Genomic DNA, 16962 nt, shown 5'->3' with positions numbered 1-16962 from the left:
AGAATCATAGGCAACTTCAAGACAATAAGAATCCTGAATGTCCACAAGAGACATTTGTTAAATTAACAGTATAATATCCCGGGGTGGAGGGAGCAAAGCACACAGGGAACTGACTGGCTTCTGCACTGGTGCATCCTGAGATACGCCAGCAAAACCCATAGCTACACAAGTGCAGAGCCTTGGAACCAGCACATCGGAGCTGCTGTGGCCCATTCACCACCAGAATGCCTCCAATGCAACCTCTTGAATTGGCAGGGGAAGGCCTAGGGGTGTGGCAGGAGTCAGCTCCCTAAGCCACTCCAGGAAGCCTTCGGGGGGGGGGGGACGAAAGAAAAGGAAAGGTGCCAGCCATCGCTGTCCTCGATCAAAAGTCTGCCAAAATGTCTCTGCCTTACAGGCCCTGTGGAATTGCCCAAGATCCCACAGGGCAGGGATGTCATCTGGCAGAGAGTTCCACCAGGTTGAAGCCAGGACTGAAAAAGCCCTGGCCCTTGTTGTGGACAGCTGGGCCAACTGCAGAGCCCCAGCAATCACCTTACAGACACCCCAGCAGAAAGCTCCCCCTCCAGCCAGGGGCCACGGCTGCACCCAGCCAACCACAGGAATAGATAGCAACACAGCACTGGGCTGGTAAAAGCCTGCCACCCAATAGATCTCGCAGGCAGCCCACCCAGATAACCACCAACATACATAAGCATGCACTCACTCAAGTAATCACCCATAACTGGGGCAGCCACCCTCCAGGTAGGGCTGTCCACCCCTGAAAGTAGCACCATTCTCCAGAAGGAAGAAGGTACTTAGAAAATATTTGAGTACATATTCCATTTTTATTTAGAAAGAATTTGAGAACATATTCCATTTTTATTATAAAAATCAAGTGTTAGTATTGTTATTTTATTTGATAGTTTCCATTTTCCTCAGCTAAAAAATCCATTATTTTTGCCACCCTGAGCCACACAAAAAAATTTTGTGTTAGGTCTGGGAAATAAGCTATGGAGGAATATGAATCAGAAGTAAAATGCTATGATAATTACATATATCAGGAGTGGCCAACGGTAGCTCTCCAGATGTTTTTTGTCTACAACTCCCATCAGCCCCAGCCAGCATGGCCAATGGCTGGGGCTGATGGGAGTTGTAGGCAAAAAACTTCTGGAGAGCTACCGTTGGCCAACCCTGACATATATAACTGGCATAAATTACTGCTTTGATATAAAGCTTAGTCAAAAATGAACAGTATTCTTGAATAAACTGTATCTGGCCATTCATAAATTTGGATAGATTTGAAAGCATTTGGAAATTTTTGAAAACAGGGTAAAAACATTGGATAGTAATATGACAATTAAAAACAGTAGATAAATAAGACAGGGACCGTTTCCATAGTCACTGTTGCTCCACCTCCAGGCTTCTGCTTTTGTTGGATCAAGCAAGGAATTCCCCACCAGCTGTTGCATGGGTGCATTTTGATCCACAGCTTCTTTTAATTTCCCTTGTGTTTTCTTGCTCTCGTTTTTGAGAGATCTGGAAGTTGTGAGGGAAATTGGAGGGAGTCGTGGATCAAAATACAGCCACACAGCAACGTGTGGAATTTATCACTTTACCTGATGAAAGCAGAAGCCCAGGGCCAAAGCAATAGTGACTGTGGAATTGATCAGAATTAAGAGATCAGCCTATCCTGTTGGTTAAAAGCTTTTTTAAATCTATATTTGTATTTAGTCTGTAAACAATTTTAATCCTTATGCTCAACATAAAGCTAAGAGCAATATTCAGAATTACATCCACTACTAAAACAAACTAAAAACAATAAACTGCTAACCAAGACATAATTCTAACTGTATTTATTATTTGATAATCAAGACATGTAACTACATTCTTACCATATGCACAAAAGGTATAAAGAATCCAAATTTAGCTAATCCAAGGGAACAGACCCAGACCTCAAAGACACGATCTTTCCATAGATTTAAATCCATAATAAAACCTCTTAGAGGGGATGTCTGAAACTTCTCAACAACACTAGGATGAGCTCTATCTTTAAAAAAAAATTAAATAATTACTGCTACTAACATGACAACTAATATTAATGAGGTCTCAATATAAGAATGCAGTAGACATGACAAGAAATATTTGGTTTAGACCCAGACTAAATTTTGCATCAGCAGACTGGAATTTTCTTGCTTCCCCTCTCCCATGGTAGCCAACTGATCTCTACAAAGTGCTGCTCCTGGAGGAGTGACATGAGGGAAGACTGCTGTAGGAAGGGCAAATATATGAAAACTGCCAGTTTAGTTTGTATTCAACTCATTGTAACCCTAGTCACAGAAGGCCACAAGAGTTTATACATGCATGCCTGATTTATGTGATTCCTAGTCCACAGTTCTGAGGGAAACACCACATGGAGCCACCACTGGTCCTCCCCATACCAAGGCTATGCTGCAAGTGGGGGAAGAGGAAGATGACCAGGAAGCTTGGAAGCCACTCCTACCTCTATCCTGCTGCTGCTGAGCAGTCAGGTACAGTGATGGTAGGGAGCAGGTGGGTGGACAGAGTGGTGATGTGAGGGGTCAGTAAGTGAGCAATCAAACAAGGCAGCAGCTGGACACTATCTTCTCCTGGGAGATTCTCATAGGCCTTCACTTGTTTTAGTTTTCCTAAGTACTTTATATTGTAAATTTACACACAGAAAAATAAGAGCCAAATAATCACACCTATGAATGACCTTCTAAATGGGAAACCAGACTTATAAATATATTTCAGCTATTTAAAATAATGCCAGCATAATAAAATGCTTAAGAAATGACAGAACACCTTGGTTCTGATTAACTGAGACATGGATGCTTAAGTATGCACGCTTTAATCCCAAAAGTGACCTTAATAATGTGAGTATCTTCAGCACCAAATGAATAGTCAAACAAGAGACAACTATTGTCTGAGGCTTCACATTATCACCAGAAATTCTTATGGGAAACCACAAAGAACATGAGTTTGCAAAAAAAAAAACCCAAGTAATGAGCTCCTCCCATTCCACATTGTGATATTTAGTTCAACATACCTGAAGTCCTGATGCCTTTATGAGTTTCCCTGCCCTGCTCCCCTGCATGGCTGTCACTAGTTGAGAAACATGCAATGACATCAGAACACAGTGTAAGTTGAACTAGCTATTTTAAAAGAGGGAAGGAAAGTCAAGGCTCTTCTTTGCAATGGCAGCCCTGCATTCTTTGTCATATGCAGTTCCATCTTCAGACAACAGCCAATCTTTAGATTGCTAATTCTCACACAATGTTACTTATAGATCTTTAATAACAAATGCAAATGGGGCCTTATTAAGGCATTTATAAAGCAGAATGACCAGATAAGGGAAAAGTGAATAATGCAAAATAAGAATTTTGACCAAGTGCAGCTTAATTTTCCATATTGTGCATTTTCCAAAATTCCCTCCTTCTAACACAAGTATGAAAGGTATTCCTTTGCATTTGGCCAAATAGAACATAACAAACACAAGATGAAACTTAACTTAAAAGGCCAAAAAAAATTACATACGTTTTTGAAGAGGCTTGTATGCAAATGCAGCAAGGATACATATAGTTAGAATTCCACTGTATACACGCAGACTAGCTCTCCATCCAAGAGTCTCAATTAGGTACTGATGAAATATGTTCTGCACAAGAGTTCCAGTAGCCCCTCCAGCCATCACTATACCAGTTGCAAATGAGCGCTTTGTAGTAAAGTAAAGGCTTACCATTATCAGGGCTATAAAGAACAGACAGTGATTGAAATTATTTCATTTTAAAATCCATCTAGTACTATTTTCAATATCATTAATTGTATAAACAAGATTGTGGGCTGGATCCAGCAGAAGATAAGCCGATGCACTGCAGCCCTTGAGCAAGAAGAAATGTAGTAAGATTGCACTGGCACTTGGCTCTGTTAAGTTTACTGCAGTCCAGCAGTCCAGATTGCATTTCCACTTGTGCATGACATTTTGCAAGTAGGTACTTGAGGAAAGCCACTGACAAGTATTGCAGTATATCTACTGACTTATATCTACTGACTTGCACAAGTGGGACTGCACTAAATGAGTTTGTGCTTCCAGTCATACACTGCTGAATCCAACTCCGGGGAAGAAAACAGTCTACTTGCATAGGCATTTCCAATTCACAATATTTTACTTATTTATATATGCATTTATAGTATGCCTTTCTCATACTATAAAGCCCCGTGGCGCAGAGTGTTAAAGCTGCAGTAAGCTCTGCTCACGATCTGAGTTTGATCCCCAGTGGAAGCTGGGTTTTCAGGTAGCTGGCTCGAGGTTGACGCAGCCTTCCATCCTTCCGAGGTTGGTAAAATGAGTACCCAGCTTGCTGGGGGGGGAAGTGTAGATGATTGGGAAGGCAATGGCAAACCACCCCATAAAAAGTCTGCCGTGAAAACGTTGTGAAAGCAACGTCACCCCAGAGTTGGAAACGACTGGTGCTTGCACAGGGGACCTTTCCTTTCTCACTTGTACTCAGGGTGGATTACAGAGTGAGTCAGTACACCCAACAGATCAGATATTCAATAAACAATGCTAAAGGATTAGCAAAAACCAGAACTGAAGCAAAGCATAAGTTAATAATGCAAAAGTCCATAGTAGGATCCTAGTTTCAACAAGCTATACACAGTAGTATAGATCACAGTCCCTAAAAATTTTTCTAAGTAATTTTGGGGATCATTTAGTATTGTGCAAGTTTGTTGCCTTTGAATAATTCTTATAGTCAGGGTTTTTTTGTTTTGAGCAAGAATGCACAAGAACAGTTCTGGCTGGCTTGGTGTCAGGGTGTGTGGCCCAATAAGCAAATGCATTCCTGCTGGGCCTTTTCTACAGAAAAGCCCCATGTGAAACAATGGTGATGTCAAGAGGTGTGGCCTAATATGCAAATGAGTTCCTGCTGGGCTTTTCTACAAAAAACCCTTCTATAGTAAGTAAATCTGAGGCATGATCTGAGGTTCCCTGCATTTAAAACTCATACTTTAGAGCTGGATGTGAACCATACCTTTACTCTAAACACACTAAAATGAAAGTAAATCCATTGCAATCACAAGACCTTACTTCCATGCAATGGGAGGGATCTAAAGAACAAAGATTCCTGGAACATATCACAGTTTAAGTATTCCCTTACCAAGATAAAGCCCTTGGCCCAAGGCCCTTCATGACTCTTTAAAAGTCAGAACTCTGCAGTGGTCTCCAGCACAAACAGCTACAATCAGAAGAAGTTCCAAGAACCATGCTGTATGCTCAGAAAGGCTCTTGGATCCAGTCTAGAAGTTACTTTCCTGGTTCTTTGTCTGAACAGGATTGTGAATTGGCTGAAAGCCCACAAGTGACCTGTCTTTGTTAAATGGCTTTTGTTAGTGGCAGTTCAAACCTGCCATGAACCTGCCATGACATGAACCTGCCTTGAGTGTCAATGTGTTACCTTTCAAACGGAAACTTGCAATAAAGTGATTGGTAGAAAGCAAAGCTATGGTTTATGAATCCGTTTTGGGTAGTAGGATACAACCCATTATATGGTTGCCACATAATTAAACAGGGCACACTGACAACATTAAAGGTTGCACTGAGGTATTCTGAATTAGTAATCTCACCACCACCAGTAATCAGAACTATTCCAAGGACAGTGCAACCAGCAAACTAAATACATGTTCCAACTTCTGAAAGATAAAATATTTTTGGAAAATTATTCTAAACCAGGGGTGTCAAACTTGCAGCCCAGGGGCCAAATCAGACCCCCAAGCAACTGTCTCTTCTTCGTTCACCCTCTCTCTTGCTTCCTTCTGCATCTCAGCTTGCTTTGCAAGGCTTGCTCAATCACACAAGAGCTACAGAGCAAAATGATTTTCTCCACTGGCTGAGGCTCCTTCCCCTCCTGGTCCCCTGAGGAGGGAGGGAAAGAGTCAGAGCTTCCTTTGCCTAGGTCCCTGGATCCCATGGGAGAAATACAAAGAAAGCACCTTTAAGACCAACAAGTGCTGGAGAGATCCGGTTTCCGGCGGGGCGGTGCGGTAGCGTCTTGAGAAGCTCCTCGGGACGAACCGCAGCTTCAACCTTTTTGGGGGGGCCTCTGGGTCCACACTGCCTCCGGTCGAGGAGGGAAAGTGTGCAGAAAGAGCGAGGGAACAGTGGGGAACCTCTGGTGTTCCTCGAGTGTTTTACCCCTCTATTCTTTGCACCGTGGTTGAAGCCGTCTTCGGGCGATACAGCCCCAGCCTCCGGTCTAGCGAGGTGGACTGTGGCTGGCGGTAGAGGTTGAATTGGCGGCGGTGGAAAAAGTTTTCGCGATTTTGCTTACCTCTCTTTTGAGGTTCTTTACAGCCTATTGTTTTGCTTTTGTGCCTTTGGTGTGCGACGCTTCTGTTCGGCGTCTTTTACCCTCCCGCGGGGGGGCTTGGCTTGCTGAGAAGGCGTGGAGCACGGACTGGAGGTCGGCTGTTGGTGATTGGGAAAACTAAAGTGAAAATAATTGGGGGACTGGCAACCCTATTCCTAGGCTGGAAGAAAGAGACTGTCGCTGCGGTCGTCTTTTGGAGACGGGACTTGCGTCCAAGTACGGGAGGCTTAATCCAGCGACTAGAGGGTTAATCCAGTGTCTAGAGGGTTAATCCAGATAGAAACAGACGCGCCGGCGGGCAGACGAATAGACGCGCTGACGTTTTGGACGTACGAAGTCGTCTGAAAACGGATTGACGCAGAAAAGGGCGGCGTAATACCGGAAGAAAGGAGTGGCGGTTTAAGAAGACTGGAACGGAGTCTGGCACAGCTGATTATGGACAGTTCGGCTTAGCAAGAAAGGTCAGTGTGGTGACATTGTGGTGAGAGCGGAAGAACAGAAGAACGGAAAAGAGAAACTTTAGACGTTACAACTAACACAGAACTGAAAACGGCCAGAGCTGATCTCTTGTGTGTGTATTCAGATCGGGCATCATTTGATTTGAGTCTGAGACATCATCAGACATTAGCAGTACACCATAAGACATTAATAGCATCAATAGTGTTTTGATTTTTTTTTTTTTCTCCTGCTTTCTACTGTAGGGAAGGCTAATAATTTTGTGATTTTTGATAACATATTTTTAAGATCTCTGTTTATTAATCTGAGCAGTGCAGTCTGTTTTGCAAATTGTTCTATTTGTTCTAACTTTATTTGTCCAAATCTTGTTTAATTTGCTAAAAGTGTGTGGATGCTAACGAGCTAGGTCTAGTTTAATTTAAAATAAGTTAATAACATAGTATTTAGTGATGTCGCAGGCAGGTAAAACAAAATTTTCGCCTGGGCAGCCAAAGGCTGTGGGGGCGGCAATTTCACAAGATGCCTTGAAAGATATCCAACAAAATTTTGTAGAGGCGTTAAACCAATTGAAGGAGGAACTAACTAAACAGATGGAAGGTGTAGTACACAAAATGGAATGTCTAGATGATAAATTTGGAGAAACGAAGAAAGATATTGCTGAGATGGTCCAAATGACCAAATCTATAGAGGGCAAGCTTAGTTATATGGAAGGTAAAATGGAGGAGATAGAAATTAATCAGAGGAAATCTGAGATAAAGATTACAAAAATGGAAATGAACCACGCGGAGTATGTGCTTAGGTTTTTAAATATACCTGAGGAAAAGAATGAAAATCTGATTACATTGATGAGTGAAGCCTTAGCGGACCTGTTGACGATGGATAAGACAGAACTGGAGAAAGAATTTGACTATGTGCATAGAGTTAGTACTAACTATGCGAGGAAAAATGGACTCTGCAGAGAAGTCCATTTAAAATTTACTCGTAAATTAATTAAAGAGAGGGTCTGGAGAGAAGCTAGAGACCAGCAGTTGATCATAAATGGGATAAAAATAAAGACAATGAAAGAAATACCATGGTCAATTAGGTATAAGAGAAAGGAATATATGCAACTGGCTTATGCCCTGCAGGAGAAAGGGATCATGTACAGGTGGTTAGTCCCTGAGGGTTTGTCTTTTACTCATACAAATATCAGATTTAAGATAGATTCGATCGCTAAATTGGAAGAATTTATTCAAGTGCATGGTAGTAAATGGTTAAAGAAAACTAAGGGGAAAAGCCCAAATGGGACAGAGAGACAAGGAGAGCAAAGCGATTCCGCACAGGTATTTACGCTACTGGACTTAGAGGGACGAGAAGGGGAAGAGGTCCCGCAGACAGAGGAAACACAAAGAGAGACTAGGCTACAGAAGAAAAAAAGAAATCAACAGTAAGTCTAGTAAGTGGAGAAATTTAATATGACAAACAGGTTAAAAATCATCTCAGTTAATGTCAATGGTTTGAATTCCCCGCAGAAGAGGCAGCGAACCTTTCTTCAGTTAAGAAAATTTAATGCAGATATTTTATGTATACAAGAGACGCATATGAGGAAAAAAGATGAAGCCTTATTAAATAATAAAAGACTGGGTAAGGCTTTTATTACATCGGAAAGTGACAAAAGAAAGAGAGGATTGGTGACATATGTCAAAGAGGGTGTTCATGCAGAGTTAATTTTTGAGGGCAAAGAAGCTAGAAGTCAGGGAATTGAAATAATAAAGGATTCTAAAAAGTTTTTGTTAGTAAATGTTTATGCGCCCAACAATAACCAAAAGTCATTTTATGATGAATTATATTCTAAGATAACGGATGCGGATTATGAAAATGTATGTATAATTGGTGATCTAAATGCAGTTGAAAACGCAGAGTTAGACAGGTCTCCCAAAAAGGATAGAAAGAAAGGTAAAACGAATAGCAGTAATATCCTTCCTGAACCTTTCCTGAGACTGGTAGACGAATTAGCATTAGTGGATGTTTGGCGTACCCTTAATCCCACTAAAAGAGACTATACGTATTTTTCTAACAGACACGCCTCTTGGTCTAGGATTGATTCAACTTGGATATCTTTAGGACTAATGAAAGTGGTACAAGAGGCGGAAATTCTTCCCTCCACTATAGCTGACCATTCTCCTATTCTGTTATCATTAAATACCCCTAAGAGGAAAGCGGGATGGAGAATGAACTTAAGTTTGCTGAAGGATAACAAATTTATTCGATATATAGAGGAAGAACTGAAGTCTTTTTTTCTCATAAATTCACAGAAGGACATATCTCAGTCCATTATTTGGGATACTAGTAAAGCCTACTTCAGGGGGCTGGTTATTAGCTATAGTGCTAAAAGATGGCGCGAAGAAAGCAGCAACCTGACGAAATGGACAGATTTAATTAAAACCAAAGAAAATCTGTTAAAATCAAATCCTTCATTAAAGGATTTAAGATCCGAGATTAGGATGCTTCAACACAAGGTACATTTAATATTCATAGAACAGATGGAGAGAAAGATAGCGTATGCAAAAGCGCAATTTTTTGAGAACGCAAACAAATCTGGTAAGTGGCTCGCTTACAGAGTTAGAAAGGAGAGAGAAAAGAAAATGATTAAAACCCTGAAGGATCAATCGGGGCGGAATACTTCGGTGTTAGACGATATGAAAGAGATAGTCCAAGAATTTTATAAGAATTTATATATAAAAGAGGATAGAGATAAGGCCAAACAAGAGGAATATCTTGTAAATAAGGTGCAGACAAAGTTAACATGTCAGCAGAGAGATACACTAACTGGTCCAATTACGATGGCTGAAATTGTAGAAGTTTGGAACAAGTTAAAAATTAACAAGGCTCCAGGACCAGATGGTATACCGCCAGAATTTTATAAAACCTTTAAAGAAAATCTATTAGACCCATTTAAAAGGTTATTGGATGAGGTTTGGTGCCAGGCTAAAATCCCGGAGTCTTGGCGCCATAGCAATATTGTGCTTATTCCAAAACCAGGAAAGGAAACGGACGTTATTGGGAATTATCGTCCAATATCTTTGCTTAATATAGATTACAAATTATTTTCTATGATTTTGGCTAATAGACTCAAATTGGTCTTGAATGAGCTTATTCACCCTGACCAGACAGGATTCCTACCAAAAAGATACATGCGCACAAATGCCCGGTTATTGTTTAATTTTCTGGAATATTTTGAGTTTAAAAGGGATAAACACTTCGCACTCCTATTTCTCGACGCGGAAAAAGCGTTTGATAATTTAGATTGGCATTTTATGTTGAATTTATTAGAGAAGTCAAATTTTGGGGACAAATTTGTGAATAGTATACGTGCAATTTACGACCAACAATTCGCTAGGATAATAATCAACGGAGATTTGACAGAGGAAATACGCCTTAGTAAGGGCACTAGGCAGGGATGTCCTTTATCCCCTCTTTTGTTTATTTTTTCTCTGGAGCTATTATGCGAAACAATCAGGCATGATAATAATGTCAAGGGGCTGAAAGTTAGAGGCGAAGAGTATAAAATATTAGCGTACGCAGATGATTTGGCTTTAGTGCTACAAAATCCGTTGGAGTCAGTGGAGGCAGTTTTCAATCATTTTGAAGAATATGGGAGTGTCGCCGGGCTGAAGATAAATAAAAACAAGTCGAACATGTTAACCAAAAATATGATAGATCAAGATATTCGTGAGCTGGAAAGGAAAACGGGCCTTAAAAGAGATAAAAAAGTCAGATATCTAGGATTGGTGATTTCGGACAGATGTAGTACTATTTACGACGATAATTTTGTCCCCTTACTAAAGGAAATAGATAACTTATTTAAAAAATGGTCTAATTTGAGACTGTCAATAATGGGAAGAGTATCATTACTCAAAATGAATATCCTCCCTAAAGTCTTATTCTTGTTTCAGATGGCAAATTTTGCCGTAAAGGATTTGTTTTTTGTTAAATTAAATCAACTGTCTAAAAACTTTGTGTGGCAGGGGAAAAAAGCCAGAGTTTGTTGGAAATTTCTAACAGACAAGAAAGAAAATGGAGGTCTTGGTATTCCAGACTATGAGATATATCACATAGCTTGCTCAACTTTATGGTTGAGAGAGTGGGTAATGTTGGAAGATAATCGTCTATTAACGTTAGAAGGTGTTGACCTACAAGCGGGGTGGCACGCAAACATGTGGTATATCCAAAAACTTCAAAATTACTTCAAGAGCCATCTAATTCGTAAAGCGTTGTTTCAAGTTTGGATGAAGATTAAGAAAAAAATATATGTGAAAACACCCAGGTGGTTATCCCCAGCGGAGGCTGCAATACGACCGCAGTTGTGGACTTATGGGAAAGCAATCAGATATACAGACTTGTTAGATGAAACTAATAAAATTAGAAAGAAGGAGGATCTGGAGGCAAGAGGGATATGTTTCGATTGGTGGGTAATGACTCAAATTTTGACAAAATACAGCAAAGATAAAATAGTTGGGTTTACCAAGAAAGATTTTGATTTTGACAGGATAATAACATCGACATATGGAAAATTGATCAGGAAGGTATATAATTATTTTTTACAAATAAAACTGGAGGATGAAATTGTTAAAAATGTTATGTTAAAATGGGCTAGTAATTTGAAGATTAATATTACGCTAGAACAGTGGGAGATATTATGGAAAAATAATTATAAGGTAATCAGGCCTGTTAACTTTCGTGAAAATTTTTTCAAACTTTTTTACAGATGGCATATCACGCCGGTATTATTAAATAAAATTAATCATGTTATCCCACCTATTTGTTGGAAATGCGAAACGAGGGTAGGCTCGTTTTATCACTTATGGTGGACATGTAGTGTGTCTAAAAAGTACTGGAAGGAAATACATAAAATTCTGATTGATATTCTTAAAGTCAACTTTCCTCTTAAGCCAGAGTGTATGCTTCTCTCACTAGTTAAAGAGACGGTCCCACGGGAAGATGAATTTACTACAATATATATTATAACGGCAGCCAGAATTTTATTTGCCCAAAACTGGAAAGCCAAAGTGCTCCCAAGTAGGGAAGAAATAACTCAAAAAATTATGCAGATGGTTGAAATGGATATTTTAGCTAATGTAATAAAAGGAATCCCAAAGGAGGAAGCAAAAAGAAGATGGGAAAAAGTGTATTTGTGGTTGGAAAGAAATTAAATCTAACTGGTTAAGAATTATATTTAGTTTATGGTATCTTTTTTTTTTTTCTTTTCTTTTTCTTTTCTTTTTTTCTGCACCATTCTGTAATGATTTATAGGATATCTCTCTTATTTGGGGTTATATGTAAGTTGCAGATTTTATACCACAGTGCTACCTCATCATGTATAAAAGAAGTGGTTTTAGGATAATGATAATCCTTTTAGGTCTGTAATTTTCTAAGTTGGAGGAGGATGTTATGTCTAATCTTATCGTGTTTAGAAGATTGACATCTCTTTCTTGTTGTTTTGTATGACTGAGTTGACCTAATAAAAACATTATAAACTCAAAAAAAAAAAAAAAAAAAAAAAAAAAAAAGACCAACAAGTGCTAATGTTTTAAGCATGCTTTAGTTTAAGGGTTTTAAAAAAATCTTTAGCCATATTTGTCTGTGTCCTTTAAAAAGTTTATATCTCTGCTACCTAATCTTAAATAGGTACACCCTCATAACAAACGGGTTTGACATCCCTGTTCTAAACCATACACACACAATCAAGGTTTAAGGGAACCAAAAGGATGACCACCACCCCCATTCATAATTTCTAATGAATTGCTCTTTAATACAGATGGTACAGAGTGTGCTCTGTACTATGGAAAAGTAATAGTTATTTCCCTCATATACTCAATCACAAGTAACAGAATGCAGTACTGTACATACATCTTTAGGGAGAATTGTAGTTTTGTGTGGGTTTTAATACAGTAAACAATAGACATAAATAACTGATTCCCAACAAATATTCCTCACACTCTTTTCCCCACCGTTCCACAGCAACCTATAAAGCAACAGCAAAGGTAATAGTGACAGGCTGCGATCACATTGAATAATGCACTTTCAATCCAGTTTCAGTGCACTTCCCAACTGGATTTTACTGTGTGAACTGGAAAAATCCAATTGGAAAGTGCATTGAAAGTGCCTTTAGTGTGTGTGATCACAGCCACAGGCTCTGAATGTCGATGACAGCAAATATACCTCTTATGTCTCATTTGGACTACCCAAACCAGTCAGCTAGGAACAGCATGCTCTGTAAAAGTCTGGCCCACCACTTAAGATCTGTCTCCCAAGTCCTGCCTTATGTGCCTTCAGTCGTTAGGAAAATAGCAATTAGACAGAGCATTTCCAGTGGTGGCTCCTCGCCTTTAAAATACCCCCCTGAGAATCACCTGATGCAAGGTTTTTAATGAAAGGGTCTCACCTTTTGAGGACATTTTGTCTGTTCCAAGCCCAAAGGGTATTTCATCAATATCATTTTAGATTGTTCTATATGTTTTATGCAGCTTTTATGCTCAGGCATATTGGCTTACCATTTTAATTGATTTGTTTTACTTTATTTAATAGGAACCTTGAGCAGGTTCTGGACAGGTGATATACATAAACTGCCAGTGGAGGAGCCTCTTGCACTGAAAACAGCATGCTACTCTCAGCTGAGGCTGCAAACCATTATATGGTTGTCACATAACTAAAAGGAGACCAGGTATCTAACAATGTATTTGTTTGCTTAGATTCGTAGTATGTAATCATCAGTTAACTATACAGGGGTGGCCAACGGTAGCTCTCCAGATTTTTTTTGCCTACAACTTCCATCAGCCCCAGCCAGCATGGCCAATGGCTGGGGCTGATGGGAGTTGTAGGCAAAAAACTTCTGGAGAGCTACCGTTGGCCACCCCTGTATTACAGGACGTATTCTAGCACTTGTGAATCCATTGAGCCAGGGTAGGTGCCTGACCCCAAATAATTTTGCAGCAAGTCACCCTGGAAGAAATGGCTGTTTTGGGGGGGAGACTGCTAACCTGGAACTGGTAATCCTATCTCCTCCCCATCCAACATCCAACCTACCTTTACCTGCCCCTTTGTCTTAAGCTCCCACCCTCCACAATCTACACCTAGGAAAACGATAGCCTAGTTGTGTGGTGCCAACCACTGGGTCAGGCTCACTTGCATGATAAGGGAATTCTCAGAGTTGTTGGGAAGTGCCTCACTTTTCCCTGCATCCCCCTCCCAGTACTATTTCCTCTTTCACTCCCCCTCGCAATCCCCATATCCTCTCCCCTATATTTGCCTCATTTTCTCTTCAGCAATTAACCAACTTACCTTTTATTTGTCTCCCATCCTCAGCTATATTATTTATTTATTTATTTCATTTACACCCTACCTTCTCCACAGTGGGGACCAAACAGCTCACATTATTTTCTCTTCTCCTTATCCACACAATAACTCAGTGAGGTAGGTTAGGTTGAAAGTATTTGACTGGTCCATAATCACCCAGTGAACTTCCACAATAAGATGGGAATTCAAACCTGGGTCTTCCAGACCCTACTCTGAAGTTTGAACTGTTACACCACACTGGCTTTCATAGGGTGGCTGCTATTGAACAGTAGAAATATCCAGGCCTAGTTGAGTTGAGACATGCAAGTTGGGCAGTATCAAGTCACACAGAGGTTGCTGGCAGACCTAGGGTTGCCAACCACTGGGTGGCATCTGGGCATCTCTCAGACTTACAACTGAACTCCAGACAATACTGAACTGTCTCCCTGGAGAAAATGGCTGTTTTTGACAATGGACTCTATAGCATAATATCTGACTGAGGCCACTCGCCTCCTCAAAACCTGCCTGGCTTAGATTTCACCACAAAATCTCCAGGAATTTCCCAACCTGGGGCTGGCAGCCCTGGCCAGGTCGGACCCCAATGAGTCCTCCTTCAAAGGCCTAAAGTAAAAAATGCCCTGCCCCTCCCTTTGCCTTGTACTCACAGAACCAAGCCTAGAATACTGTGGTTGCCCAGCAACAGTCACTAAAGGAACTGTTTAAAGTTACAGAAGCTCCTTTTATCATATTGAGTTTTTTTAACCACCCCAATGTATTCTTTTTTTAGATTTCACATTTTTCTGCAAAGCTAGGGTGTTTTGTAGAAAGATCTGTCTTGCCCATTCACAGCTCCAGTTACCAGATTAAAGTATCCTAGGATTTAGCCAACTTGGCTATTAGTATATACCGTATTTTTCACTCCATAAGACGCACCAGACCATAAGACACACCATGTTGGATCAGGCCAATGGCCCATCCAGACCAACACACAGGCTCTCATGTGTTCATGCATACCTCACAAGATTGTTGAGTATCTGAAAGCAGTGAAATTTTACCTGTTAGCCCCGTGAGTTACCATACGTATGTTAGGTCAATTTAAGGTTGCCAAGTCCAATTCAAGAAATATCTGGGGACTTTGGGGGTGGAGCCAGGAGGCTTAGGGGTGGAGCCAAGATCAAGGCTGTGACAAGCATACGTAATTGAACTCCAAAGGGAGTTCTGGCCATCACATTTAAAGGGACGGCACACCTTTTCAATTCCTTCCTTCCATAGGAAATAATGAAGGATAGGGGCACCTTCTTTGGGGGTTCATAGAATTGGACCCCCTGGTCCAATCTTTTTGAAACTTGGGGGGTATTTTGGGGAGAGGCACTAGATACTATACTGAAAATTTGGTGCCTCTAACCCAAAGAACAGCCCCCCCAGAGCCCCAGATACCTGTGAATCAATTCTCCATGATTTTCTATGGGAATAAATCTCCATAGGGAATAATAGAGTTCCCAGCAGACATTTCCCTCCCCTTCCCCCGCTTTCTGACGACCCTGAAGCGGGGGGAGGGCCTCCAAACCAGGAGATCCCCTGCCCCCACCTGGGGATTGGCAACCCTAGGTCTGCCATTTCCCAGTGACCTGGGAGGGATTTTAGATCCTAACACCAGCCTGTGAGGGGCAATTGTCTCTGCCTGCACAACTCAAAGAAAACAGAGGTCTAGTTTCAGAACACACTTTACAAGACTCTGTTCATTTATCCCCCAAACTCTGCTAGGAGACTATCCAGTATTTTCTGTTTTAGCAAAACAGGGAAGCTCAGGCAACTCACCAAAAAGAACTTTTTGTGAAATGTGGTTCACAAAAGTCCCTGTCACAATAATAGGGAGCAGGGCCGCTCCGAACGTTGGGCTCGTCTGAGGAGGGGAGAGGAAGGAAAAAAGCCCACAGAGACCCCACTGGCATTTCCTGCTCACGCTCTGCCAGGCCAAATGGCCGAGGCCTCCGCCCACGCCCCCCTCCTCCTACCTCGCCGTTCAGCTCAGCTTCAACTGCTCCCGCGGCTCCCGCGGCACGGTTTTTTCTTTTTTACCTACGGTACCTCCCCACCCCCCTCCAACACGTTCCCCATTTATTTTTCATCCCTGGCTTACTCTCTTTTGCCCCCCTCCCGACTCTATTTGCAAAATGCATTCCTCCTTGGAATAACCCCAAAGGGAGAAGCAAAGGAAGGGAGGGGGGGAGAGAGAAAAGCACCCCCGCTTGTGCTGCTGGCATCACTCGGCGGCACCATTCACACTTCACACGCAGACTCCTCATCCCTCCCCTCCCTCCTCTCTGGGTCCAGCGAGCCAGGGGCCGAAAGATTCCCGGATGGTTTCGCCTCCCTTTGGCAACCGTCTGGGGGAGAGAGAGACAGGGGGATCTTTTGCAGTTTGGAGGAAGAAGCTCCTTGCATGCATGCTCCAGGCTTGGCGGTGGCGTTATGTGCACTTTGGAAGGGAGGGGGGTGGGAAATGGCAGCGCCGCTGCGTTGATTGAGCGGCTCAAGCACACGGATGCCGCTATCACGGCTGCAGCGCTCCATCGTTACCAACTGAGCTGCAAACAAGCACCCCCAGTCGTGGCAGCAAGCCTGCCTGAAGGGAACCCCATCTCTATCCAGGGGGCATACCAACACGAGCTAAGTCCCACAAGGAGAGAGCAAGAGCAGGGACAGCGATGGGGCAACAAGTCTAGCTTCTCCCCTGCCCAACCCCTAATGCGTAGCCATTCCCTGCTCGCTCTGCAGGACCGGTGGGGAGGGATGGAAGCCAAGGAGGGAGCAGAGGAGCAGGAGC

General features: G+C 41.8%; 1 protein-coding gene across 1 annotated transcript in view; it reads right to left on the bottom strand.

Moving 5' to 3' along the window:
- The window catches only part of LOC132573334 (uncharacterized), a 54297-nt gene that overhangs the window by 28096 nt on the left and 9239 nt on the right, over positions 1-16962 (bottom strand). The window contains exons 4-5 of the mRNA XM_060240873.1: positions 3538-3747; positions 1875-2029 (exon numbers count right to left, since the gene is read on the bottom strand). Of these exons, the coding sequence (XP_060096856.1) occupies positions 1875-2029; positions 3538-3747 (365 nt within the window). The remainder of the gene's footprint in view (positions 1-1874; positions 2030-3537; positions 3748-16962) is intronic.

This window comes from Heteronotia binoei, chromosome 1 (assembly GCF_032191835.1).
Source record: "Heteronotia binoei isolate CCM8104 ecotype False Entrance Well chromosome 1, APGP_CSIRO_Hbin_v1, whole genome shotgun sequence".
NCBI lineage: Eukaryota > Metazoa > Chordata > Lepidosauria > Squamata > Gekkonidae > Heteronotia > Heteronotia binoei.
Note: the sequence above shows the minus strand (reverse complement) of the source record. Positions and strands in the feature narration are given on the sequence as shown.